The sequence below is a fragment of the Stegodyphus dumicola genome, chromosome X2 (genome assembly GCF_044657685.1).
Source record: "Stegodyphus dumicola isolate Sdum_Otavi_A_Nest chromosome X2, ASM4465768v1".
NCBI lineage: Eukaryota > Metazoa > Arthropoda > Arachnida > Araneae > Eresidae > Stegodyphus > Stegodyphus dumicola.
The window spans coordinates 168,385,388-168,413,277 of NC_140781.1; the positions used below are offsets into that span (position 1 = coordinate 168,385,388).

General features: G+C 33.9%; 1 protein-coding gene across 2 annotated transcripts in view; it reads right to left on the bottom strand.

Moving 5' to 3' along the window:
• Nucleotides 1-1,312: 1,312 nt before the first annotated feature.
• Wdr81 (WD repeat domain 81) overlaps nucleotides 1,313-27,890 on the bottom strand; it is a 236,664-nt gene continuing 210,086 nt past the window's right edge. Inside the window, exons 27-29 of one of the 2 annotated variants that reach the window (XM_085809249.1) lie at nucleotides 24,211-24,310; nucleotides 7,501-7,601; nucleotides 1,313-3,312 (exon numbers count right to left, since the gene is read on the bottom strand). In XM_085809249.1, coding sequence (XP_085665375.1) covers nucleotides 3,184-3,312; nucleotides 7,501-7,601; nucleotides 24,211-24,310 — 330 coding nt within the window. In that variant the 3' untranslated portion in view covers nucleotides 1,313-3,183. Of the gene's footprint in view, nucleotides 3,313-7,500; nucleotides 7,602-24,208; nucleotides 24,311-27,572; nucleotides 27,670-27,890 lie in introns of those variants that run through there. The other variant, XR_015038979.1, reaches the window with a different exon arrangement.

Genomic DNA, 27,890 nt, shown 5'->3' on the forward strand with positions numbered 1-27,890 from the left:
CTCCTATCCACTTGTTCCATCGTTCTCGGACTTTTTCCTTAAATGGTTTATTCACTGATACATCTAAAGGCTGCAATTGGCTAGTCAGTCCACCAGGAATGACAGCTATCTGGGTTTTTAATTCTCTCGCTTTATTCTTTATGGTTTCAGTTCTATGGGCGCTAAACTGATCCAAAACCAAAAGAGAGGGTTTTCTTAAGAGTCCTTCAGGTCGCCTTGCCCATATGTTCTGTAATCACAGTTTCATTCCAGCTTCGTCCATCCAGCCTTTCGGATGAACATGAACAATTACACTCGTTGGAAGTTTTTCTTTTGAATATGAAAAACGGCGGTAGTTTTGTGCCATCAGCACAACATGTTAGAACTACCGTATATCGGGTTTTTTCATGACCTGTGGTTTTTATGGTTATTGATTTAGACCCTTTAATACTCACAGTCTTGTTGGATGGTACATCAAATGTGAGTGGAATTTCATCTATATTTCCTATTTGACCGAGCTCAAAAGAAGTTTTCTTGCGTGCATTTATAACAAACCTATGAAATGCTAGTATTTTTTCTTCATAATCTGCTGGCATTTTCTGTGCAATAGTTGTTTTTTTGTGCACATTGATAATCCTTGCCTTTTCATAAAACTGTAGCACCAGCTCTCAGACTCTGAAAAGTTCTGATTCCCATGTTTTTCTGCAAATCCTTTGCCCTCATTGATTATCATTTTAGTTGAAACACTTATCCCAGATTTCCTCTTATCTATCACCCACATTTTCACGGCATTTTAAAGTTCAGGCCAAGATGGAGCTGGGCATCGAAGGTTATGTTTTTGTTTTTTAGCAGTCTTCAGTTGATCTTCCTGCAATCGCCAAGTACGTATCATTTTTTCGGTAGGTGGTGGATCGAAATGCCTTGCTGCTGCTCTGTTTCTATGCACTTTGGTGCAGTTTAACACTCCTAGTTTATACTGAATTGTATAGCTTAATCTCTTGTTTCCTGGGTATTCTTTTAAACAAATAGTTTTAAGCACCGATACCGACACGGTTATACAGAGTAGTCTACGTAAAGAAGGAAAGGCTCCATAGACGTAATGTGACTGTCGAACCTGTTCGAACTTCGACATCAGCTTCGAGCTTTGGCGCTTTTTGGCGACAGATATTTCATGCATGCGCAAAATAATTATGGCAGATGTAGAAAAAGTTATGTGTGTTTATATCTTTATCCGTGCTAAAAATAGCATTCAGTATTGAAAGTTAACCTGTGTCTTTCACGTATAAGACGCAGGTAACTTTTTTGAGACTAAATTTAGGAAAAAAAGTGCATCTTATATGCTGTCAAATATGGTATACATCTTTCTCATGTGTAGATATTTTCTTAATCACCAATTGAAAGACATATTAATCATACTTTACAGTATTTCTAATTTAATACAGAATGCAGTTTTTAGAGACATCATGACGAATATTGGGTCACAAAATATATTTTCAAAAGAAATGCTACTCGAGTAAATAAAAAGAGTTAAAAAATTATATGAATAAACATGCTTAAAGTACACAATGTGAATATATAAATAATTTTTTTAAATAACTATTTCAAGATCAATCCCTCAACTTCAAATAATTAAAATAAAATTCTGTAAAAAAATCTAAAAATAACAATTGTAATGAAATAAATACAAAAAAAAAAAAAAAAAAACATATAATACAAAATAAAAATATTTCCAAGAAAGAAGAAACGCTGCATTTTTCAGTGCGTTCAGAATTAAAAGGAAAGCGAAACGGTTAACACAAACCCAGAAGTTCACAAAGTGAATTACTCTTGGCGGAAAGTGAAAAAAGTGTGCCAAACTATATTTCATAATTACTTGGAAAGTTCCACGCCAAACTTTACAAGTTTGATTTTTTAGCATAATTTTAGTCATACAGTTGAAATATTCAAAGAAGTTGTCATGTCATTTCAGAAAAAGTCCGATCTTACGTGTTAGAACAACACTATACATAAATCTAATACATATCCTAAGTCGCGTTTTCGAGACATGAAAAACCGAAGTTGAATTTCATGAGTAGAACTGGAGATATAGAACGGTCTCTGGTTTCGGCAGAGTAGAACTGGAGATATAGAACTGGCCCCCCTTTTTTTTTCAAGTCTGCATTTCTTTGGTAAAAGAATGTTCATTAGCTCTATAAGGAATATTTCCAAGATGCCTCATTTCACGTTGATAATAGTTTTTTTTTTTTTTTAATTTTTAATTTATTTTTTCTCTTTTTTTTTATCACAGATCTGGTAAGGAACCTTATCACCTTTGTGATTTCTTTTTTATTTACAGATAGCTAAAAGATGAAGTCTTTGAACATAGGCTACATGAAATTAAAGCACTGAAACTATGGAACTTGACATGCACTGCAGATCTTTTAGATTAGCCTTTATTTAAAGTGAACTCAAAGGTGAAGCATCTGCAGGATATTTGACGAAAAAAAGGTAACTACTGTTGTGTATGACAGTAAATAAATTTGGAATTGGATTTATGTCGCCCTTTTTTTAATAATGTTTTAAACCGTGATGACTTCTCTATTGAACCAGTTAAATATGAAATTCTCAGTGTTTATCATATAATGAAAAATATAGTACAAAATTTTAATAAACTATTTTATAATAAATATTTATTATACAAATTCAAGAAGTTAAATTTTCTTCTTTTATATGGAATACTGCAATAGAGTACTTTGCTAAATTAAAATTTTATACTTCATATAAAATGCATTTGAAGTAACTCTAATGATAAAATTATTTAGAACACAAATGCATCAAAAAATGCATGTGAAATAACACTGTTGGTTAAATTGTTTAGAATAGAATAGATATATCTCTACAGATAATAATGTTCACTCTGCAATCCAGCTTTCATTTTTAATGCAATATTTTTTCCTAATATTCTGTATTCTCATGTTGAATTACAACAAAATTAGCTTTCAATGACCATTTTGATAAGGTATATTAAAAATATGTTTTATCACAGTATCTGGATGAGCTTTTATCATACATTAACAAATGATTTGGTTAAGAATATGGATATACGCACATATATAAATAGACAATAATTAATGAAAATATAAATATATAAACAAAATAGTTTTTTTAATACAGTGCATAATTTAAATAGGTTGATAGGAACTCAAAAAGAGATGAAAACTAATACTAAGACAGAAGAACTACATTTCCATTATCAGTCCCAAGTAGTAACAATCTGTTTAGAGGAAGAAGTGCCATGGCCGTAAGGACGCCTTTAAAAGTATCAGAACGTAACCTTGTACTAGTGTAAGTGGCCTAGAGCAAGAAAAACATCTTGACTTGAAGTATTACAACAGTAAATCACAACACATAATAAAACTGACAAAACAAAAAGTACTTATTTAATATAATTTTAATAAATTAAACTGAATAAACAAACAATAGAAAATTTCATTATCTGTAACTATAGAATTTTGTAACATACGGATGAATACAAAATCTATATATTAATGTGTTAGTTTTTATAAAAATTCTCCATATTATCTCTCTCTCTCGCTCTCTCTATATATATTCATTTTCCTAATTTCATTCATTAACTTTTTGTAAGAGATAATTCAAAACCTGATCTAATAAATTCTTATGTATATAGTATATATTCTTACATATATATATATATATATATATATATATATATATATATATATATATATATATATTAAACTTAACTAATTATCTTGTGCCATTGCTGCAAGGAATGAAATTTAAATTTAACAAACATTCTTTATTATTATATTTCATTATAAACATTCTTAAATACTATATTATAAACATTCTTTGTTATTAATTTTATATATTATATTATGTAAATATATACGTAGTAAGTCTTCTAGAACTTCCAATTTTATTTCCTGAAATACTTACTATACTAAAGTTACAAAAATTTAAACATTATCTCTATCACTCTCTTTTTAATAACTTTAAATGGGAAGTTTTTATTCGACTCACTTAAATAAATAAATAATTCAACTCACTCAAATAAATATATGTTACGTATGACATATATTTATTTGCTAAAGAATACAAGTTTTTTAAACATCTTTCAGAAGATGATTTCAATAATTTGCTCATATGTTCAGGTATATAGATGATATAATTACATTCAACAATAATAATCTTATTGAAAAAGCAACACCTACACCAGCTATTTAAAATTAAACAAAACAAATAAGAATAAATTAATTACAGATTACCTAGAACAAAGCATTTGCAATAAAAGTAGTAAAACGTTTTGGTAAGAGAAGAAAATTCAACTTTTCTACAGTTAAACATATAAACTGGAGTAACATCTCTAAAAAAAAGTTATTGCAAATACAATTTTTAATCAAATTCCCCAAATTAAAAAAGTTTGCCTTGAGGCTGAACAACAACAGCAAGCGTTTCTTATTCTTACTAAAATTTTACTAGAAACAATCAACTTAAAAAAGCTAGAGTGGTCTATACACTATAAATAATTTTTAAGGTGATGAATTTTTATCTGATTATCTGAAAGTTCAAATAAGAGAAGGATGAATTAAAAATGTTTATAATGTAATTTGTAAATATGTATTTACTGTACAATTTTTCTTGAGTATACTTTTAATAACTGAGGCTAACTTAATAATACCTACTCTTTGAACTTTCTGTCTTGCATTAGGTTAATGCTTTCCAATTTTATTTAAAAAAAATCTTACTATAAATTCACCTGAAGGGAGATTTATAAATTCCATTGCCATTTTTATGGCCAATTGCACCAAATAGGCAACTCTAGGTGTCTCCTTCCCCATTTTGAATCAGTTTACCTTCTTCTGCAAAACAGATAAGTTCACACATTTTTGTTCTCAGTTCATTATTTAAATATTACTTGAATTCTCTAGTTTTAGCAAATTATTTTGTTTTAATTTTAATATTAGTAATTGTATATATTACTTTTTGCTTTATTACACTAACTGAATTTATTTCATTAGAATTTATTTTATTTATTATTGACAGGAAGGAGACTTGTAGAGGAGGCATTAGATATTTTTGGATGAACTACAATGATTACATAATTTAAAGTAATTCATCAACTAATTCTGAGTGAACAGAAACACAATGGTTTTTCTAGGAGGTTGACCCAAATGGAATCTGATCAATCTCCTTTTTATAAAGTTGAATCAGGTTTCGATTATGTTCCTCTTTATTTTCTTTCTTATGTATTTCTATTTTTATCGGGGTTTCTTCTGGTTTCAATACACTGAGTTTACTGAGTCTTTTTACATTTGTTGTTGGGAAATTTGGGATTTTACAGGTTTTATATTTCATTTCTTTTATATCTTAGCTGTTTGGGTTGTAAATTTATTACGTTCTTATCTATAATTAATTAATATTTCAGCAGCATTCTGAGCGGAAATGATTTGGGATATTTTTATTGTAAGAAATTATACAATTTATCCATACATACACATATGTATTATTACAATTATAACAATATTATATAGGAATTTTTTTTAAAAAAATGAACATAAAATTAATTCTGCTGAAAAATTAATTAATTAAAGACAAAGCACCATTCAGCCCCACATATACCCGAGTGGACCAGTGGATATGACTGCTGAATACTGGAAGTCTAGTCTGGGCGAATGAGCAGGTTGCATAGCTCGGTTTCAAGGTTTTCCTTCAGTGTAAATTGAATACGAGCCAGTTTTCCTTAAAAAGTTCTCCATAAAGGCCTAGAATCCTGGTTTGTTTCACCGTATTCTAATAACCTAATCAAAACCCATGCCACCCATGCCTGCTACTCTGACGTTAAGTGGTTAGCATATCGCATTGGGAGATCTGTGGTTCTAATCCTCGCTAGCGGCATGGTTGATGTTTTGCGCTTTCTGAATTAGAATATTCTAAATTTTCAGCTGTGACAATAACTTGTTAGAAATTTATTCAGGTGTCCAAGCACATATTAAAAAAATTAATTATCATGCAAAATATGTACGCGTGCAGCTTATTCTATTGGACATTACAGCGTCGAATTGTAACGCACTTTTCCAGTTTGTTACAAGAACTGTGCAAATATTTTACATCCACTTATTGCAGATGGCAAAAGTAAATACTACCAGCTATTAGTGACAATTTAACTTTAAAAATCTTATTGATAACTCTCTAGTCTTCAAGAGATGATGCTTGTTGACCTTAATATAATACAATCGTGGTAAGAAATAATTAACAATTTATGACATCAAAAATGGCGGTATTGCAAGCAGCATAACCAGGAATGAAGTTAAAAAAAAAAAAAAAAAGGAGAACATTTAGAAATATAAAGAACAACAGTTTATTGAAATCTGTTTTTAAGAGAATTAATGTGACAAGTAAAACAATAACTAGCATGTATATCTACGGGAAAAAAAAAAAAAAAAAAAACAACTATTCAGACACCGATTTTAGTAAAAATTTTATTGATGACACTGAGGAAAATTTCATAGATTATGAAACATTTAAATTGAGATGAAAACGTGAATATATTTGTGAGCAATTTACAACTGATTGCGAAAAAACAGTTTTTACCAGTATATACCCAAACGGTGGCATAGAATTAAGAATATTCAAAACTATCACTGTTATAAAACTTTTGAGGAATAAAATTTCAAACTCAAAAAAGGTCTGAGGGAGGATTAAAGGATTAAACAATTTTAAGGATAGAATATGATGTACTGAGCTCCCTTTGATGTTGATTTGATGATGTTTCCTTTGATGACGCATTTAAAAGATTTGCCGAAGCAAATGTACAATAGAGAATTATAAACAAACAAATATTTTTATAATTAATGATTTGCACAACATTTATCCAAAACCTGCGTAGAAACTGAATTGTGATTTTCTCATATTTTATTATATTTTTAAAACTACATTTCGCACTTTTAAAATTTCACATTACATTATTATATTCTGATTTATTACTATTCTAAATAAAACTCGTAAATAGATATAAATAAATAAGGAAAGTGGAACAAAGACTGTAGCTTAGCAGCGGCAGAATAAGGGGAAAGCAAAATTATAAATCTGCCATTATGGAAAATATATATTTTGAATGTATGTGATTTGAAACGTGTTAAATAAAGTAATGTTTAACAAATCTCACATTCAATATACTCTAGAGCTTCTATAAATATAAATTATGCCTTTTAATGCTGTTATTGGTCCATAATTCAGATAAAACATTACATACCTTACAAGCTCAAAAGCATATGCATACAAGAGTATTTCATTTTCAAGAAAGTTTTTTAAATGGATGCTATGAATATGAGTGGTTCTTCGCCAAAAAATAAATAAATAAGTAATAAGAGCAAAGTGCTTTTCAAAAGAAAAGCTTCATACATTTTCAGTCAAAGTTTAGATACTGGCTAATTTTTTTTTTTTTTTGTTGTTTTCTTCCATTTTATAAATAAATAACACATAATAAAAATAAATTTTCATTTCAACTAATTTAATTACCTTTTTATCAATCGAAGAATGCAATCCAATCCTATTACCAGTAGTTCCCGATATAACTTCATTTCCATAAAAACAAAGGCTAGTCACCGGTTCCATAGGACCTGAAAGCATCAATGTATTATATATGTATCCCATAATTTTGTTAATGCTATTCATTTAATCAGTAATCATATGTCGCCAGTTTCACTTAGAAAATCCTCAATGGAGATATGTTTCTTCATGCAGACTAGCTCAACATTTTTGCCAGAATAAGTTAACATAAGTAGCATTCATTAGCTAAATAAATCATTCAATTGTAGGGGATCTGTGCAATTGATACTGAGTAGCAAAATAGTAAATCTGAAATACAGAGCATTCAATATGTGTGTGTGTGTGTGTGTGATTATGGCAAAGCCTCGAGGGCTATCCAGAGCATTCAATAAGGTTATTTTATTTATGTAAATAGAAAATTCTTTGTGTTTCAGCTGTCACATTTGGTTGGTTACTTAAGAGAAACCACATAAAGCATATGTGTCTTATGGAAGTGATGCCCGGCTGACTTTCTAAAGGAACCACGACTAATACTTACGTTACACATGAAGAAAATGCTAAATTTTCAGGCAGCAGTTAGGGACGGATTACCAAAGTTCTACATATTTAACGCTTGAACCACTGTAGCGGCCAAATTAACCCATGAGAAACTTCACATCATTATAGTACATAGGCCCTGAATGTATGGCTTATATACTCCTAAAATAACCAAATATATGCCTGGCTCCCATGACCTTTCCTAAAATTACTTAGATATATGTATGCAAAGTCTGAATGTCATTTATGTCCCAGTTTTAAGTGTTAGATTTAGAGCCGTGAAAGCTGTCACTTCGACTGCTCTGTTAGTACATAATTGAAAGCATACAGCGGGAACATTTTTTTTTAACCTGAAATAATGTTTATAATAAGCTACGAAAATATGTAATCTATAATAAGAGAATAAGAAATATAAGATTAATAATAACAGAATAACAAATAAGTAATTTATAATAAGAGACAAATCTATAATAAGAGAATTTATAAAGCTGAAGTATTTTCAAAATAACAACTGACGTAATTAATTTTTTTCTGTAAGAGTTGAAGGCTATCAGAAAGTGATCTTCTAGTACAAGGCAGATGATGTTTGTATATACTATGCTTGATGTTTGTGAATTACAACAGGAACTACAAACATAATGGGTAGTTTATGAGTTATTTTGTGTCAGTTAATCAGTTTAATAAGTATGGCTATTAGTTCATGTAAATAGTCTTTTGATAACACTTATATTTAGGATACTTCGATTCGTAGAATCTGTAACTCCCCACATTTTACAAATTTTGCCGATCCTAAATTCTGGCGCCCGGTGCGGCTGCACATGTTGCACATGCTTTGATGCGGCCCTGGTCTGAGTAAATGTTATACGAAAATAAATACCTAATTTGCTATACTCTGCCTGACAGAGAAAAGGCCATGAAAGCATGATTGGAAACACACCAAACTTTGTACGTATACAGATAATGAAGCACTCAACATCTGGCTTAATGTTTAGAGATGTACAATGATAAGCTACTTAGATATACAACGTATAAAAATGATTTCGCGTAATACATTGAACATTTTGTTGCACTGAGCCAATGATTGTTCGAATCATGTATTCGGCATCGTGCATCACGTTATTAATGTGACTAAAATTCATCTTTGCGGACGAGGAGAGACATCCACCTAAAGCCCAATCATATCCCCCAAATGCTTCACTGGTGAGAGATCCTATTGACCAAGGAAACATTTACTCGTTCTGCAATGCATTCAGGCTGAGCCAATCAGTGTGCGGCTACGCGTTATATCACAGAAAGATGGTGACTGAAATGCATTGTAAACAACGGAGGAAGAATGAGCTGTAGCATGTCGTTAAAACAGTTGTGATCCGTTAATACCTGAAACGCGCATTACAGATGAACTGCTGTTAGCCCTAATGCATGTTGATGGTGTTAAAAATATGTGTATATGTGCCAGTCCCAATATTTACTTTATGAAAATTGGCAACAGTAGTTTTTGTTGTCATTCAGTCCCTATCTGGTGTGCATTGCTGTGTTTGCTTGTTCCCATGTAACCTAATATTCCCAATATATTTTTTATTGTTCAACCTGGACTATGTCGTTTCTTTAACCCACGAATAACTCAAACTTTATCACGTTATCAGCACGAAAAGCTCAAAAGGAAATGCCATTATGATCAAGGATTGAAGATCGCACCGAAGCCTAACCTCGCGGATCGCCGAAGCCTAACCACGTTGTGAATCTGAAGTGAGCGGATAAACATCCTTTGACGAAGTAAACAAAAATATTTGTTGTGAATTTAGCGCGATACATTTACTTGAAGAATGACATCTGAAGATTATAAAATGCCGAAACTAAACGGCAATAATTATCACACATGGTGTATCTGCTCGCGTGCCGTGCTGGTGCAGAAGAGATGTTGGGAAGCAGTGGAACCCGGATATAGAATAGAAATGAATGAAGCGGAGAGCAAAAAGAGCGATGAAGCTCTTACTCTATTATTCCTCATAGTTGAAGATACATTTCTAGATGATATCGGAGATTATATTAGAGCCAGAGACGCCTGGAACTGTTTAAAAGAAATGCATACAAAATTCGGTCTGCTTCATGTACTGCAACTTATAAGAGAATTCTTTAACATAAATATGAAGCCAAATGAGTCCGTCCAATCCTATTTAGCAAGATTAATGGACTTACACAGAAAATTAGCTAATGGTGGATATGCATTCACAGATAGAGAAGTGGCCCTAGTGGTGCTATTGGGACTGCCTAGAAGTTATGAATCACTCATCCTAAGTTTGGAAAAAGATGAAGCAAATCTGACAACTACGATCGTGAAACCAAGGCTACTTGCAGAAGAGAAACATATAATTAGAAATGAGAGTTCAGCCAAAGTGTATCATGAAGAACAAGCTCTTCATACTAAAGGTTTTGCCACCAACCAGAAGAAGCCTGCATTTGGAAAACCCATGAAGAAGTATGCAGTTAAAAGGCCAAATGAAGAAGAAACTAACAGAGGAAGAAGTACTAAATGCTTCAGCTGTGGCCAGTGGGGGCACATATCTAAAAATTGTGAAGAGGGCAAATATCAGAACCAAAACAGCACCAAAACTGCAGTTGACCTCAAGGCAAACATTGCACTTCTGGCAAACGAAGAAAAATCCAGAAAAAGTAATCTGTGGATTTTAGACAGTGGAGCTACAGAACACATGACCTCTGATAAAAGAAAATTCTCAGACCTTAAGAAGTACACATCTGAAGTTGAAGTTGCTAATTCAGAAAGACTAAAGGTCACTGGAATTGGAAATATTTCATTTTCTGTTGGAGAAGAAGATGGAGAAAAAAACATTACTATTGAAAATGTCCTATATGTTCCAGAACTAGGAGGAAATCTATTATCCATTGGTAGAATTGAAGAAAGAGGCTTAAAAGTAGAATTTGCTGAAGGAAAAGCCAAAGTGATTGGTAAGAATGGAGATACTCTTTTATCTGGTGAGAAAAAAGGAAGACTATACATAATCGAAGAAAAGATTGCAACTGCCTACGCTACGAAAACTGAAAGTGCCGACTTGCTGCATCGTAGACTTGGTCATCCACATTTTTGTACAACAAAAAAATATTGTCCCCATCGGCAGAAACCTGAAATCAACAGTATTAGTGAATGGACCTTTCCAAGTCTGTATTCAGGGAAAAATGAAAAGGAAGAAATTTCAAAAAGCCGCTAGTACAAAAGCTAAAGACATCCTAGAAGTTATACATTCAGATGTTGTTGGTAAAATTTCTCCCCCTTCCTTTGAAGGCTCAAATTACTTTGTGACTTTCACGGATGAATTTTCTCACTATACCACAGCATTCCCTGTTCCCTATGAAAGCCAAAAGTGAAGTACTAGAAAAATTTGAGGAGTACCGTTGCATGGTAGAAAATCTCCAAAACAGAAAAATAAAATTCTTGAGAAGTGACAATGGTGGGGAATACATAAGTGGAAAATTCGACAAGTACCTCACTGCGCATGGGATCCAAAGACAACTAACTGTACCCGACACACCTCAACAAAATGGTTTGCCAGAAAGACTGAACCAAACATTGATAAACACGACAAGATGTTTACTTATCGAGTCCGGAGCAGATCACAGGTTTTGGGCTGAAGCAATGGCCACTGCAGCCTATCTCCACAACAAGCGCCGATCTATGGCAATTGATGGTGATATTCCAGAAGAAAGATGGTCAGGATCTGGAAGCAAAACAGACCACCTCAGAGTTTTCAGATGCAGAGCCTGGAGTCATGTTCGCTCACACTCAAAAGGAAGCAAACTTGATCCCAAAGCTGCAGAATATGTTTTTGTGGGATATTAAACATTAAGGAGCCTGGAGTAATGTTCGCTCACATTCAAGAGGAAGCAAACTTGATCCCAAAGCTGCAGAATATGTTTTTGTGGGATATTAAACATTATATAAACTAAAGGCATTAAAGGCTACAAATTGTATGACATGAAGAAGAAACAGTTTTTTTGTCAGCAGAGATGTCATTTTTGAAGAAAATGTTTTCTACTTAAAACTAAGCAAGTGTGACAATCCTGCAGAAGAAGCTACTCTTAAAATTGAAGACTTTGAATCAGAATATCACTTGAACCTACCTGAAACAGAAGCTTGTGACTCACCTCTAGATCACATAACTCCTGAAGTAAATGACTTGGATGAAACCAAACGTCTAAATACAGATCCTATTGAACAAAATTTCGAAAGATGCCCAGACATACAGCTTGGAAATACTCCAGATTACGAAGATGAAGGCCAATCAGTTACAGAGATACAAGATGTTGGTAACAACCTAGACCCTGAAGTTGAGGCAGCAGCCAGAAACCCTACCTATAGGAGTGAGAGAGGTGAAAAAAGAAAAACCAAAATTCCTAAACATTTTGAAGATTTTTATCTGTACGATGCCCAAGAGATACAACAATCTGAAGAAAAGGATCCAGTAACTCTAAAAGATGTCCTGAAATCACCCGAAGCTGACATGTGGTTAAAAGCCATGGAGGAAGAAATTCAAAACCTCACTCACGCTCAAACCTGGGAACTAACTACGAAACCACAAGGAGCTAAAGTAATACCATCCAGATGGTTGTTTCGTAAGAAAAAAGACGAGATTGGGAACCGAGCAAAGTTCAAAGCCAGATTGGTAGCAAAAGGCTATCTGCAAATACCTGGAGTGGCCTTTCAAGACACCTTTTCACCAGTCATCAAACTTAAATATATAAGGTTACTGCTTGCCATAGGTGCAGAGAAAAACCTAGAGGTTCACCAAATGGATGTGACAGCTGCATACCTTAATGGAATCCTAAAAGAGGACATATATATGGCACAGCCAGAAGGCTGCATTGAGAAAGGGAAAGAACACCTTGTCTGCCACCTGAAGAAAAGCATTTATGGTCTTCGACAATCAGGACGTGCATAAATACTTGCTTGAACGACTTCCTGATCCAGTATGGACTGAAAAGATTAAGTGAAGAACCTTGTATTTATTTTTGTCATGAGAAGAACATCATAATTGGAGTTTATGTTGACGACCTCCTGATAGTTGGAAACATGCCAGAGATAAATGAATTCAAGGGAAGCATTAAGAAAAGATTCAGTGTCAAGGACCTAGGTCCTGCAAGCCAGATCTTATCCATGCAAATATGCAAAGAATAAAACACTAGATCATACACACTAGATCAAAACGTTTATGTATCGGAAATCCTAGAAACGTTTAAAATGACTGAAGCAAAACGTGCATCCACGCCATTGGACCCCAGCATAAAATATAAGAAGGTAGATGAACAACAGTGGGAGGAAATCAAAGAAAACAGCAAAGAAATCCCTTACAGACAAGCTATAGGAAGTCTCCTTTATCTGACCTGTGGTACTCGTCCAGACATGGCTTATTCTTCCACCTACATGAGCCAATTTAATGATAAACATACTGAAGAACACTGGAGAGGTGTGAAGAAAATTCTAAGATACCTAAAGGGAACACAACACAGAAAGTTAAGATTCCAGAAGACAGGCGAGCCACTTCAAGTCTACTCAGATGCTGACTGGGGAGGGGACAGAACTGACCGTAAATCTTACAGTGGTTATTTAATGCTACTCGCAGGTGCTCCAATCTCATGGTCGAGCAAGAAGCAATCCACAACAGCTTTATCGTCGACAGAAGCAGAGTATGTGACAATGTGTCACGCTGCAAGGAAATCCTATGGATTAAAAATTTGATCAAGGAAATCTGTAGTGAATTAGCTGCTTCACCTCAAAAAGTGCTAGTCAACAACCAGGGAGCAATCTTCTTAGTCAAGAACCATGTTACTTCTGAAAGAAGCCCATCGATATTAAATTTCATTTTCTGAGAGACCTAGTGAAAGAAAATGTGATTATATTTGATCATGTGCCATCCAGCGACAATCTCGCTGATCTCTTAACTAAGCAGACCTCGAAAAAACTTTTACATGACATGAACTATGCCGGGACTTGCATGTAAAAATGATTTCCTTTGAAGTTTATGACTGAACATAAACCATTATGATAGTGACTGTGTAGAGACTTGACTTAAAATTTCAGAAAGAAGCCTAGATACAAATTTTTCTTAATTGTTTTCATGTAAACATTGTGTTTCCTAGTATAACTTAATATGTGTTCATTTAATGATGTAATTCATAAGTAGAGGTCGATAATGTTTATGCATGTAATAGCAGCTACATTGTTTTTCTGTAAATGTGTAGAACCACAGTGTGATTCATTTTTGTGGAAGTATGTAAATATCTTGCAAATAGTGTGACTGGCAAGGGGGCATGTTAAAAATATGTGTATATGTGCCTCTCCCAATATTTACTTTATGAAAATTAGCAACAGTAGTTTTTGTTGTCATTCAGTCCTTATCTGGTGTGCATTGCTGTAGTTGCTTGTTCCCATGTAACCTAATATTCCCAATATATTTTTTATTGTTCAACCTGGACTATGTCGTTTCTTTAACCCACAAATAACTCAAACTTTATCAGATGAGCTGTATCTCGTTAAAAAATGGTAGATGCTTCCATTCCGAGGCACTACCGATCATCCTTTGAGAGGCAGTAGTTAGATTGTTGCACAAGAATACACTCTCCTTAATTAAGATACAATAATACGCCAAACAAGTATTAATTTAGAAGTCAAAGAATAAAAATCAGGGTTACATTTTCAAATTTTCATAGTCTTGAAACTCATATAATCACAAAATGGCGAACACACCATGTGGAAAAAAGGAAGCAAAAAAATAAACCTGTTTGAGCCTCCGAAACTCATACAATCGCAAAATGACAGAAACCACGTGGCAAAAAAAAAAAAAAAAAAAAAGTCTGTTTGAGCTCCTATAATTAAGATATAATAACACAAAGAACAAGTATTAATTTAGGTCAAGAAAATTTGAAAATATAACGCTGATTTTTGCTGTTTGACTTCTAAATTAATACACTCTCCTATTCGGTCGGAACTCGAAGCAATTCTTCAGCAACATCAGTGCAAACGTTCACAATAACTGCTAGCTGTTAATGGAAGCCTTTGCTGGTTACTAAACCTGAATCAGCCACACGCCGTGAAACTGTCCGCGTTGTGAAACTGTCCTTGAAGAACTGAAAAATATTCTGCACACTTCACAAAACGTTTTCAGTTGTAGACCTTGAATCAGATACTGTGTGACATAGTATGCGGCGATTAGTACGGCTTGACGTCCGTGTCCTTGTTGTGGTCCGCCTACAGCGCTGCATATTTTAATCCTGGATCTCTTGTTACGAAATGCAACCATTAGTTGTAGCATCAATCTATGTTTCCTTCTTAATACAGCGCAAGGACCAACTTGAAGTAGAAAGGCCTAACGTGAAGCCCCTTGTGAACTCATCCATTTGCTGATACTGAGTACGACAACATAGTATTAGGGCATAACCTAGTCTTCTTCGTTCACAACACTCGGAACCATTAGAAAAATTCACATATTATAACCCCAACACCGTCAAAACGAATGGTTTCGAGCACTGCTTGAATTCCATGAGCTATAGCCTGAATGGCTTGCAAATGCAGTCATTTACATTAACTCACATATGTGCACTCTCATAAAAATTTCTATGGCCAACGCGTTGCTTCTTCAAAGTATCGCACTTTCTCTGTCAAGGAGGGCACTACTTATAATATCTGGAATTTGCATTACTTCTTAAAATGGATTCAAATGCCTGACACGAATAGAATGGTAGTTTATGTTAATTAACCGATTATTATGATTTAAACCTTTATCATAACTTTCTCTGTCCATAGTCCTTAGCAAAATGCAAATTAGTTGTTTGAGTACTTAAGTCGATTGTTTTGAATGTTTCATTTCTAAAGCCAGAGATTATCCCGATTTCAACCGTTTTCGCTAGCCGGAGTTAAAATGAATATTAAAATACTTGAGCCAGCTTAAGTAGACCATTTTGTGTAGTCTTCCACTATGTTATTTGAATCTGAATTTCAATTTATATTGTTTGAAATACCCACAAGTGACAGACCTTTGTTTGCAAGCACAAGTTGTTAAATTTAAAGAGTTAATAAAAAGGTTATTTTAATCTTCGTAGGTGTTTATCATCTTAATTCAGACCGAAGCGGTAACTCGCTTCTCAGCTAAGTAGGGTATGAAGTGCATTGATTTAAAATTCTTCATAATTAAAACCCCAAATTTGGTATATTTTGCACACAATGTGTGCATCAGTGAAACTATCCAGTAGTTTTGATGGCAAAATCTCGGTTTGGGCTTTCATTGAGAACTTTTTATTACCCACTTACTGAAACCCGGTTGCAGAAGTTCAAAAGGTTGCTACAGCAACAACAGCATTGCGAGGTCAAGTGTTGGATATGGACAAAGGCATTAGAAAATGTCTACTAGGTGAATATGGTAGTGAGATTTATAAATCTGATGTAAAGTGCACATTTTAAAGCGTTTCTCATGGTTACTAATAGGGCGAAAGTAGAATCAGAACTGTATGGTAAATACCGGACAAGAGCGTATAAGTTAACTGATATTATATAAAGAAAAGTCCAGGTGGTAAAATTGTTATATGGGGAAAAAGTATTTTAAAGTTATTGAAATAATACTGCCTATGTTGTCGTTGCATATCCAGGACTTCGTAAATTTAAGAAAATCTGATAGGTTAGAATAAGCTTTTGAGTTTCTAATGAAATCTCAAAGTCAGAGAGTATGCGTAGGAGGGAGGTTGATGAAAGATTTAGCTGAAATTAAAAAACAATTGTACCCCACAAGGGTGACAAATTGGACAGGAGAAAATGTTCAGCGGCCGGCAGAATTTTTCGTCCACTAATGACAATCGCCAAGATAAATCTTTAAAAAGTTTCGAAAAAAGGAAAGTGGGCATTCATAAGCAGAAACTTTTAAATTAGTTAGGGGTGCTGTAGGTCAGAAAGGTCAGTTTCTTCAAATAAAGAATTCTCTCAGGTGCAATTTAATATATGATGCTAAATAAAAAATCTCAGTTCTAAATATACAAATCATCTTAAATGGAATCAAGTCAGTAGCGATGCTGATTATAGGGCACAGAGTAACTTTTTGACAGAAAAGTTTTATACGAATTTTTTTTTTTTTTAAATCGGTTCTTTGATGTTATACGAGCGAAGGTGATAATAGCACTGGGAAAACACTATGAATGCATAGGAGGAGTGTCATTGAATGCATAAATTAAGAATGAGCAGCATAAAGTGGGTTTTTTTTTTTTTTTTTGTGTGTGTGTGGGAGGGGTTAGAAATTTGCAGGCAAGCATAATTTGGGGGCTGGAATTCTTATACCGATATTCAGGAAGACTCGGTACAGCTAGATAAGAAGAGATTAAAAGAGGAAGAGGTCGTGCCGCCAGCTTTGGACTAGGATTTACCTCCTGAAGAAAAAATTAAAGTTTGAGCAGATGGCAAAAAGTTTTTCAGATTTATTTGATGATATTCCAAGGCTAATGCATGTGTTCAGTCACTCGACAGAAACAAGAAATAAGCCCCTATATAGAGCAAAAGAAAGGGTTCCGGGGAAGAAAAAAAGAGAAAAGGCCCAGATAGGATTCACCATTGAAAAGAAAAGTTACAGAGGAGAAGGGCCAAAAAGGAGGACAGAGCAAGGAATGAGCCAAAGGTCGAGTACTTTTGAAATCTCCTGATCACCCATGTGACAAACAAAGGCAGTTTAAAGGACGGCAAAAAAAAAAAAAATGTCCCAGTGAACAACATCAGCAGGAAGCTTGCACTGGTGGGAAAAACGACTGGTCAGTTACGGGAAAATGCTGGACAAGGAAGGAGAAAAATTTAAATGAGTAATTTACCTTGAAACGCAGACGAACAGCACATCATATGATGAAGACCGCGAACTCTTCAAGAAAGATACCACCGCCGCAAGAATAAAAGCCAAGGGATCAAAGGAAATCGGACGAGGATCAAGGAACAAACTAAAAAAATGGATGAGGCCGGGAGATGAAAAAGATAACCACTCCTGTACACCAATTAGAGTCAATACCCAAGTTGGCAAAAATTTGTGGAAAAAAAAAAAAAAAGTTTACTTCAACAAAAGCAAACGATAAGTGAAATTTTGCCTTACTTCTACAAGAGTTTTATTTTATATAAGTTAAAATGCACTCATGTCCATAAATTAAGGATAATGCCAGCTTCAGTAAAGAAAGGTTCAGAAACAAAGCAAACGTGACTTATTCATTAAGCCCATTTGTTAAACAAAAGATAAAGAACAAAAAAGATGGTGTATGTATGATACTATTCATAAAAACTACGATTTTTGCTCCCGGGAGAAATTACAAAAAATATTTCCCTTACAAAAACTTAACATTACATGGTTGGTATGGTGGGTAATACATTGTACATCTCCCAGACGATGAAATATAGTTCGTACAGCGCCTAGGCATGCTGAGTATCAAATTATCAAACTGGTCTTGGGAAGATTACTCCACTCAGCAAGCAATGCTCTCCGAAGTTCCGGTACACATGTAGGAGGTACTTGACAAGCTGCAATTCATCAGCCATGCATGTTCCCCACATGCTCTATCAGAATCAAGCCAGGTGAGAATGTTGACCATTCCATATATGGGTGATATCTTCAGATTGAAGGCATTCCTTTACAATGTGTGCACGGTGAGGACGGGCGTTGCTGTGCGCATGGCACCCCTAAGGAAACGGACATGTTGTTCCAGAATGATGTCCCGATAAATCTGGTCTGTCATGGTTCCGATTTGAACATGCAGATCTGTTCTGGAGTACTGTACATTTCCACCCGAAACGAGTAATCCTGCACCACCGAAACGGTGTCGTTCAATGGTGTCATCTTGGTAGTAGCGGGTACCAGGATTTTTCCAAATGAAAGTCTAACGTGAATCAGACAGCATGCTAAACGTGAACTCGTCGGAAAACATTACACAAGCCCACTGTGACGATGTCCAAATTGCATGTTCTCTACTCCAGGTTAACCGCTAGCGACAGTGAATTGCCGTGAGCAGAAGACATATGACAGGCCTGTGAACATCTAGACCAATCTGTCCCAAACGTCTGTCCATGGTTTGCCTTGAAACTGTCTTACCCATGGCTGAAGACAGCTGACGAGACAGGTCTGATGCTGTGCTTCATTTTCTTCTTTTGGCAGTTGCTGCCAGATACCAGTCGTCATTCGGCGTTATAACTGGGGGGGGGGGCGGCGACCTGTACTGTAACGTTTCCTGACATTTTCATCATTCTGGAATAATTACCAAAACCTAGAGATGATACTTGGGGCTATTCCAAGTTCCTCGGACACTTCCATCTGAGTACGCCCATATTCTCAAGCGACCAATAATTCTACCACGTAAAAAATCATCCGCATGTATCCTCTGTGTGGTTGTGGCACTGAGTGGCTTACAAAACTCTTCTGAACAATTTTACTTCTTTGCTACCATTAATTATATACATTTCTCTTACACTCTCATCATTGTGACGTACTATTGGCGTCATCTGATAGCTTCTGTTATTTGCATATTATTCTTCAAGATGTGTGCAATAATTCTACAGGTGAAATTTTGACTGTAGGGTTCAATTCGCCATGTGATTCTGAATTATCCTTAATTTATGGACATCAGTGTATGTGCAGACAAAGTTGCTAATATATTTTTGCTGTACTTCAAGCGAAGAAATCTAAGAAGCTTTTTTGATGATGCACTGATCTACCTTTAAGAATTTTATGGTTGTGTATTAAACATGCTTATATTAGTTTAGTCGAAAAAACTGTAAATAAGAGAAAATTTTGGTGAGCATTCAATTCAAAATAGTAACTAGTGTATCCTTTTTCGTATTATTATTGTTAAAGTTAAAACTAAGTAAATGTAATCCTTTGAAGTTTAGTATCTTGAATGTATTACTAACAGATGCTAAGAACTAATGGAACTATTGTAAAAGTAAAATGAGTTGTTCATAGTGTATACTGTAAATAAAAATTAAAAGTTAGCATATTATAAATGAGTTAATCTATAAGTTAGGCTCTCCAGTCAACACTTTTACAAATTAGTTAAATGAAAGTCGGCTAGCAGGTAGAAGTTGTTAAAAACACTTATTTTACACTCTTTACTCACCTAATACAAAGCTTGAACAGTGAAAAAAAGGTTAAGAGAAAAAGTGAATTGTGAAAATGCCCCCCCCCGGAGATGAAGTTAATTTTCATCTCGACTGCCATTGTAAATAAGCAAAACTGCAGGTACTGGTCTAACACTAATCCTCGCAGAAACATGAACGTCCAGTGCACAGCCCCAGGGCGATCGCATAGGCTGCCATGTCTTCTCACAGCATCATCAAATAGTACTTTTTCGAGGATCAAAATAAACCAGCACTTACCGTTAATTCCCAGTGATACTGTGTAAATTTGCGATATTTTCTTGCGCCATCCCTACAGCAGTTTCAAGGTAATTTAGAAACTTGGCTTTGACAAGATGGAGCCACATGCCACACATCGAATCAGGCTATAGAAGCTGTTCAGCAATTATTTTCCAATAAAGTGATATCAAGAAGACGGCATATTAACTGGCTCCCTAGAAACTCCGACTTATTGACACCTTAAAAGTAAGGTCTAGGAGAAAAATCCAGCTTCTACAAAATCAATTAACTCTTCCAGTACTACTGCCACTCATTGGCGGTGGCCAAGAAACATTGTCTATGTACTACCGCTGTCCACTGGCGACGGCCACGAAACGTTCTCTGGGTACTCCTGTCGCCCTTTGCCAGCGTTACGTTGTCTGGGTACTATCGCTGCTCTTTGCCGACGGTCAAGAAACATTCTATGGCTACGACAGCCGCACCACCTAAAACTGGCATTTGCGAAAAGTTATGGGGGTGTTATTACTCTCTACAGTACGCTTTACTTTGCGCGTGATCTAGTACATTACTATTGTGTGAGTAAAATTGCTGGCTGCTTTAATCATTCCATTGTATGATTACTAACAGATAACAGCGTACCTTAATTATATATATTCTATAATAATCTAATACGCTTCGGAAAACAAATTAGTATGTTTGCTTATATTGTACATTTTTTAATGTTTTTCTTACAATTTGAATTTAGTTCCCTTCAGGATGAGTGTGAAACGTTTGAAAGGAGAACAATGGGTAAAAGAAATAATTGATTCAGGAAGTGAATCTGATGAAGAAAATAAGTATAATTTAGCATTTCACAAAAGGAGGAAAAATAATCCAGCATGTACACTTAGCACTTCAGAATCTGAAGAAACAGTGGAAGCTAAATTCGAATTGATACTCCTTTTAGTATCAATCTGGACTTATTAGAAGTTTAGCCCAAAAATTCATGATTTTACGCCACAACACTTGGGAGTAGTAGGAAATAATTTAAATTGCTCGTAGAAGAATTTTAGATTACTTCCGAGTACTTTTTTCTAAAGATTTAATTCAACTCATTGTGGAAAAAACAACTACTGGAGTAGATAATTTAAAAGGGATCACTTAAGGTTTCAGAAAAGGTGGAATCAAACAAATTATATCATTTTATTTTCCTGTGCCATTATTAATGACACGAAACAAAATTTTATCATTAAAGGAATATTCGTGTACAGATAAGCTTCTCTGAAGCAATATTTTCAGTGAAATTATGAGCAGAGATCAATACTTTTCACTGTTGAAAATGTCGTATGTCTAAAATGAATGAATATGAATGCCGTAAAACAGGTTTTCGAGGCTTACGCTGCCGTACAGTGCAACACTCTGGTGGAAAACTTTCTCGTACCATGAATGTATAACTGCGTCAAGCTCTTCTGTACCAAAAGAGTTAAAAGCAAACATTAGAGGAGCACAATAAGACTGACCTCGTGAGAAATGTAGGCATGCGTTATCAGTAATCTTCATTCTCGACTAGAAGAATGCATACAATGGAAAGGACATCATTTAGACAATACTGTTTTCGGCTCAGAATTTCTATTATCTGTACACTTATTTGTTCATAAATACTTTAAATTCCTTTTTCATGATCATAGAAATTTTAGATTTTTTATTTTATACCCAAATCATAGTGCTGATACCCTTTTTGACCACCTATTATTTTACCTTCTGGAACGAGAAATGAGAGAAAGAAAATGTTAATAAAAAGTTCTTTGAAGGCGTGAAATGTAAATTTAAATGTAGGCATAATTTAAATAAGATTTTGTAAGATTTGGCTCAAGCTTTTAAGATTTGAGAATTTAAAATCTCATCCAAGGTAATTAAAACTTTCATTTTCATTTGGTTTAAATTCTCGTGAAGACACTTACAAGATATTTTATGTTCATTAACCAATTATTATGATTCTTTACTATAAAGTTCTTCTTTCCGTAGTTTTCACGAGACTGCGAGTTAGTTGTTTGAATATTTAAGTCCGTATTTTGAATGTTTCATTATTAAAGCTTTTTGTAGCCTTACCCGCACTTAACGTCTCATCGCCTGCTCTACCAGAGATTATTCCGGCTTTAGCCATTATGCTAGCTGATGTTAAAACATGCTATTGAAATATTTTAGCCACCTTATGTAGAACATTTTGTGTAATCGTTGTCTATGTTACATGAATTTTAAATACCCATAAGCTGCAGAGTTTTGTTTGTAAGCGGAAGCGGTGCCTTCTGTTAAATTTAAAGAATTAATTAAAAGGTTATTTTAATCTTCATAAGACTTTGTCATCTAAATTCACACTGGAGCGGCAACTAGCTTGTCAGTCGAGTAGTGTTTGAAGGACATTAATTTAAATCGCTACTCAGTTAGAACACAACAAAATATTTGGTTGGTATAATTTGCACTAAACTATATTTAGAACTTCAAGAAGTTTAAACTATTAAATTCAATATCCGGATTGTTACTAGTTATCAGGTTTATTACAATTACAAAGATGTCAGTTTTAAAAGGAATTGAAAATATGATGAGAAATCACACAGCTACCCAAATATAAAAAGTTACAGTATTCTTGCTTTGAGAAATAATTAGAAAGTTTGACTGTATCAACTAACTACACAGACTCAGTTTATATTTCTACACTGAAGTTAAAAATTTTATTTATCAAAAATATAATGGCTATAAAAAGTATTAAGAGAAAAATTTTCAAGTGCCTCTTTTACATTAGATAGCAAAACAATGTCTAGATTATTTACATTCAATTAGTAAAAAAAACTCAGTCTTAAATAAAAGTACTCCGATCTAAAACAGAGTTCTATGTATTAAGAATGTAAGACAAGTAAATACACTTTGGTACATTATTTCTGCAACAATTTTTCACTTTGAGCATTTAAATTCATCTTAAAAGATTTAATATGTTCTAAATACAGTAAATAATGCAACAATTTAAAAACAGCTTCGTAAAGAGACTTAAAAATATCAGCATTTCTATAAAAATTATGAAAAAAATAACCCTCTCTTCGAGAAGCCTAACTGCTGGAGGATTATTATACTAAGCTGTACTTAAAAATCTCCCACAGTATAGAAGATAACACAAGCTGCATATGTATATTATGAAATATGGCTGCACATTTATAGCAAATACAGTGTGTTACCTTACACTGTACACAGAAATAGAGAATTTAATGTTAAACTTGAAACATCCTTCTTTTCATTAAAATAACCATCACATGCCTAAGCTCCTATCATTAGACAAGATTAAGCAGCTGAATATGCAGTAGCAAGTTATTGTTGCTGTGTGGCTGACTGTTTATCAAAATGAGTGTGAGACTGGAGAGATGTGATTTTAATGCATGCAGTATTATTGCCATTGAGAGTTGGAAAGTGAAGAAAGTGGATTGGATATATTGGAATGAATTGGACATGTAAAGTGCATTGAACACGCCAGACATCCACAAAAGCTTTTAGCAATGATGCAGCAACATCGGTAAGGATTGTAAAACAATAAAAACAGCAAGCAGTTTGAGGTAATAAACTAAGTTTGCTTGGTACTGTTATTTACTGTTCCTTGACTTCAAGATTTAATTTTCCAATGTCACTACCTCATTTCCTCTAACTGCAATACTCTCATCACACAATGCAACAAAACACGAAGTCATATTTCACTCTCCCTCTGTATACAAGGAAAACAAACATTTATGCAAATTAGAATGTTGGCTTACCCTTCAAGCTGCATTTTGCTTGAGTAGCTTCAAATTTCCAAACTGTGAGAGTATGATCCAGAGAAGACGTGACAAAATATGAGTTATTAAATGCTTTGAGCTAGTAAAACAAAAAATTAGTCAGAAAACATTTAATCTGTAATAAAGAGAACAGCATTAATATTATGTATGTTATCAGTAAAGCTAATTTCATAAATAAATAATTAAAAATATATAATGGATTTATAGCTGATAATGTCACGAAATCTGAAATTCACAGGTTGGAGTGTAATGCCCGATGAAGCCTTAGTGGGCCCTGTGGAAAACTTGAACTGTAACCTCTTTATATAAGATGCATCTAATTATATCTTAAATCATGTTGCTGAAAATTTTTATTTATTTTAGAGAATAAAAACACTAATACAGTGATAACTGTATAATACAATAGTTTCTATTTTAACTTAAAAAAATATATAATGATTAATTTGTCTTTGATATTTATTTATTTATTTATTAAATTTTCAGATTGCCATTTCAGGAAGTTGATCAATATGTTTGCAATCTTTCCATTCAAGAGCGTCTTTTCCTCTAGAACAAGCATTGATAAAGACAACCTTTCCTGTCCTACCAAATTTCTAAAATTTCTAAATAATTTTTTAAAGCAGAGAAAGAACTTTCTTCTGTTGCTTTACACAGAAGCATAGTTAAGTGAATTTTTAACACTATTCTGGTATTAGGGAAAAGAAGATGCTTTTGAAGTCAGGCTTCAGACATTTCTCATATTTGGGTATTGCATAACTCGGCATTGCATTCACCAAATAACAATGTTTCTGGTTTAATAATCAGCAGTGCCACACTGGAAAATAAAAGTTCTGTCCTGAAAGCAGCATAAATTCTTTTGAATGAATGAAGAATTACTCTTCTCTTTAAAATTAGTACCAGAAAACGAAATAAAATAAATTTTGAACTGAAGCTTCATATGTGACCAAATCTTTTAATGACCATCTCGGAGAATGACTAGTATTTCCGATGTGATAGACAAACAATACTGATAATTGCAAAAATTTTCCCTGGTCAACAGCAGTTTAACAAAGATAATCAAATATGGATTAAGATGACTCCTAAAATGTCTTATTTTGGTATCAAATGAAAATTTTTTATGCACTAAGGAAATTAACAAAAGTCCCGCCCCCTCAATGGCAAGGTGCTTGATATAAACAAGATAATATAATGAAATATATAAATAAGATTTATAAACAAAAGAACACATAACTAAAAGTCATTGACCCATGCGCAGTCTCGTAAACCACTATCACCCAGTTTCAGATTTTCTATGAATTGCAATGCACTGCATAAAATGGTCTCTATCCATAATACCATTGCTGCACATTGAGTAAGATGAGCTTGGCAGGATACTAAACAGGTGCGAGGTCAAGCAATCATGTCCAGCATTTCGTTTTAGTAGAAATGTTGCCACTGCTACAGGATGAGGCCAATCAGGGATATTGTACTCAATAATCCTCAACCAACTCTTTGTAGAATTTCTACACACCAAATCTCGATGGCATTTAGGGGCCGAAATGTGTTTAACAATAGATTTAGCAGTTGAAAAGAAACTTCATTTTTATCCATCTGTGAAAACCATGGATCCCTTTTTAGCTCACAGATCGGCTTGTTCGTTATCATCCGCACTGCAGTGAGCCGGTAGATACCGGTTTTCTGCAGTGTGGATCTACCTGGATAACGTGGATTTCCTTCCTCTTGGAGCTGTTGCAAATAAATTCTACACTGTAATATATCTAAAGATGTAGCTGCGGCATCAGAAGCAATAGCCTGAATAGCTACCTTCGAATCAGACATTATCGCAACCATAACAGAAATCAAATTTCTATCTCACAATTAAAACAGTTCCAAAATGTCTGATGGGAATATAAAATGCGAATAATTCACAAAATATTCCTGCACTGACATTTGTTGAATCGACTGAACGTCATCCATTAGTGTATACTCTAAGCCAGTCAGATTTCAGATAACGAGGTTGTAGAGTCTTCGTCATATAGCGCAAGATTTCAGGAGGACATTCTTTTTAATAAGCTGGGCAATAAAATTCCAAACAAACATTTCTTGCTTCATATTCACAAGGATTAGCCGGCCGCTACAGATCCTGTTTCTCATCATCTAGATTGAAAGTAGGACGCCATTCTAGTACTCTCTGGCCAATACCAAATTGTTTCTTCAAATTCCTGGGTCTAGATTGGTATTGTATCCAAAATGGTCACTAGTTCTAATTAACTTTTTGTATAAAATAGCTGCCGTCACGTTTATCAGGGTCTCATTAATTCTCTGTCAAAAGTAGCATTGTGTAAATCGACGTAGTCTTAACAGCGCCGGTACTAAAGAGTTACATTTCCAGTTCTTATAATAACAAAAAATATGTTTATTGAAAGCAGTAATTAATCATTTCTGAATCATTAATTAAAGACTTTCTCAACAGAGCTTAATTTATCTTGTACACCTTGATTCTACAAGTATGAAACAGTACTTTTTATATGATTCATCATATTCCTAAATTATTTATATGAATTTTCTCATCTTCTGTCTGCATAGCAAATCAATGTTCAAATGACACCAAGGCAATTCAATCTGTTTTTCAGGGTATTTGCAAAAGATTATATTTATTTTGAAACAGAAGTTCAGTGCATGCATGCATATGCTTCTATTGAATTTTTAATTTCAGGAATTTCAATTGAATAATGTTAGATTAAGATATTACTTTAAATTAGCATATCTGCAGAACAAGAAGTAAAAGCCTTCACATAATTTGTAAGTTTCTCAATAAGCTCTAAATTCTGTAAACAATTAGGTTATAATTTTGAAAAGTAATTGTGCTAGTTCCTTTAATTTAGGGAGTTCAAACTATTTTAGGAAAGAAGTTATTAACAAAAAGGCAAAATGAAACAGGCATATTTCATTGGATGAAACGTGAACATTTTTTTAAATTTATAAGATATTTCTCCCGGCTTCTTAGCATGCCTTTGTGGTGTAGTGGTCAGCACACTCGGCGCGTATTCGAGAGGTCCGTGATTCGAGTCCTGGCGACGGCATTGCACATTTTTCATGTTTCCTGCTTCGAAATGATCTTATGTTTCAACAAACTATTAAGCAAAATTTATATAATGTTCGGATTTTGTAATTCCCTCTTTAAATATACAGTTTGTTTTCAATATTTTAAAATATTCATTTACTACAGTTCAGAAAAATCAAGAAATGTTTTTACTTTTTACTTTTTTATTTTTGGACTACTCTTATTCTATTTATCTTTGTTGTTAATTTGTTATTTTACTAATATAACAGGCATTAATAAACCAATACACCACACTCACATGTCAGTATTTTTCTTTAATAGACTCCAACAGCCAACATGGGTAAAGAGTATGTCAACAATCACAATCACTAGTAGTGTCTTCTCTAAGATTTCCCCTCCACAAATGAGAAAAAAAATTTAGGAGCATGGATAGCCATTCTAGAGAAGGCTCACTGCATTTCATTTCATCAAAATTTGCATGTATATATTGCACTATAATACTTCACATTTACAAAGTTTGTCATCAACTTAATCCTTTGTGATCGGAAATGATATTACAAATTCTTTAATGCACATACCCACAATATTCAATTTATGAGCACACCCTATCAGCATC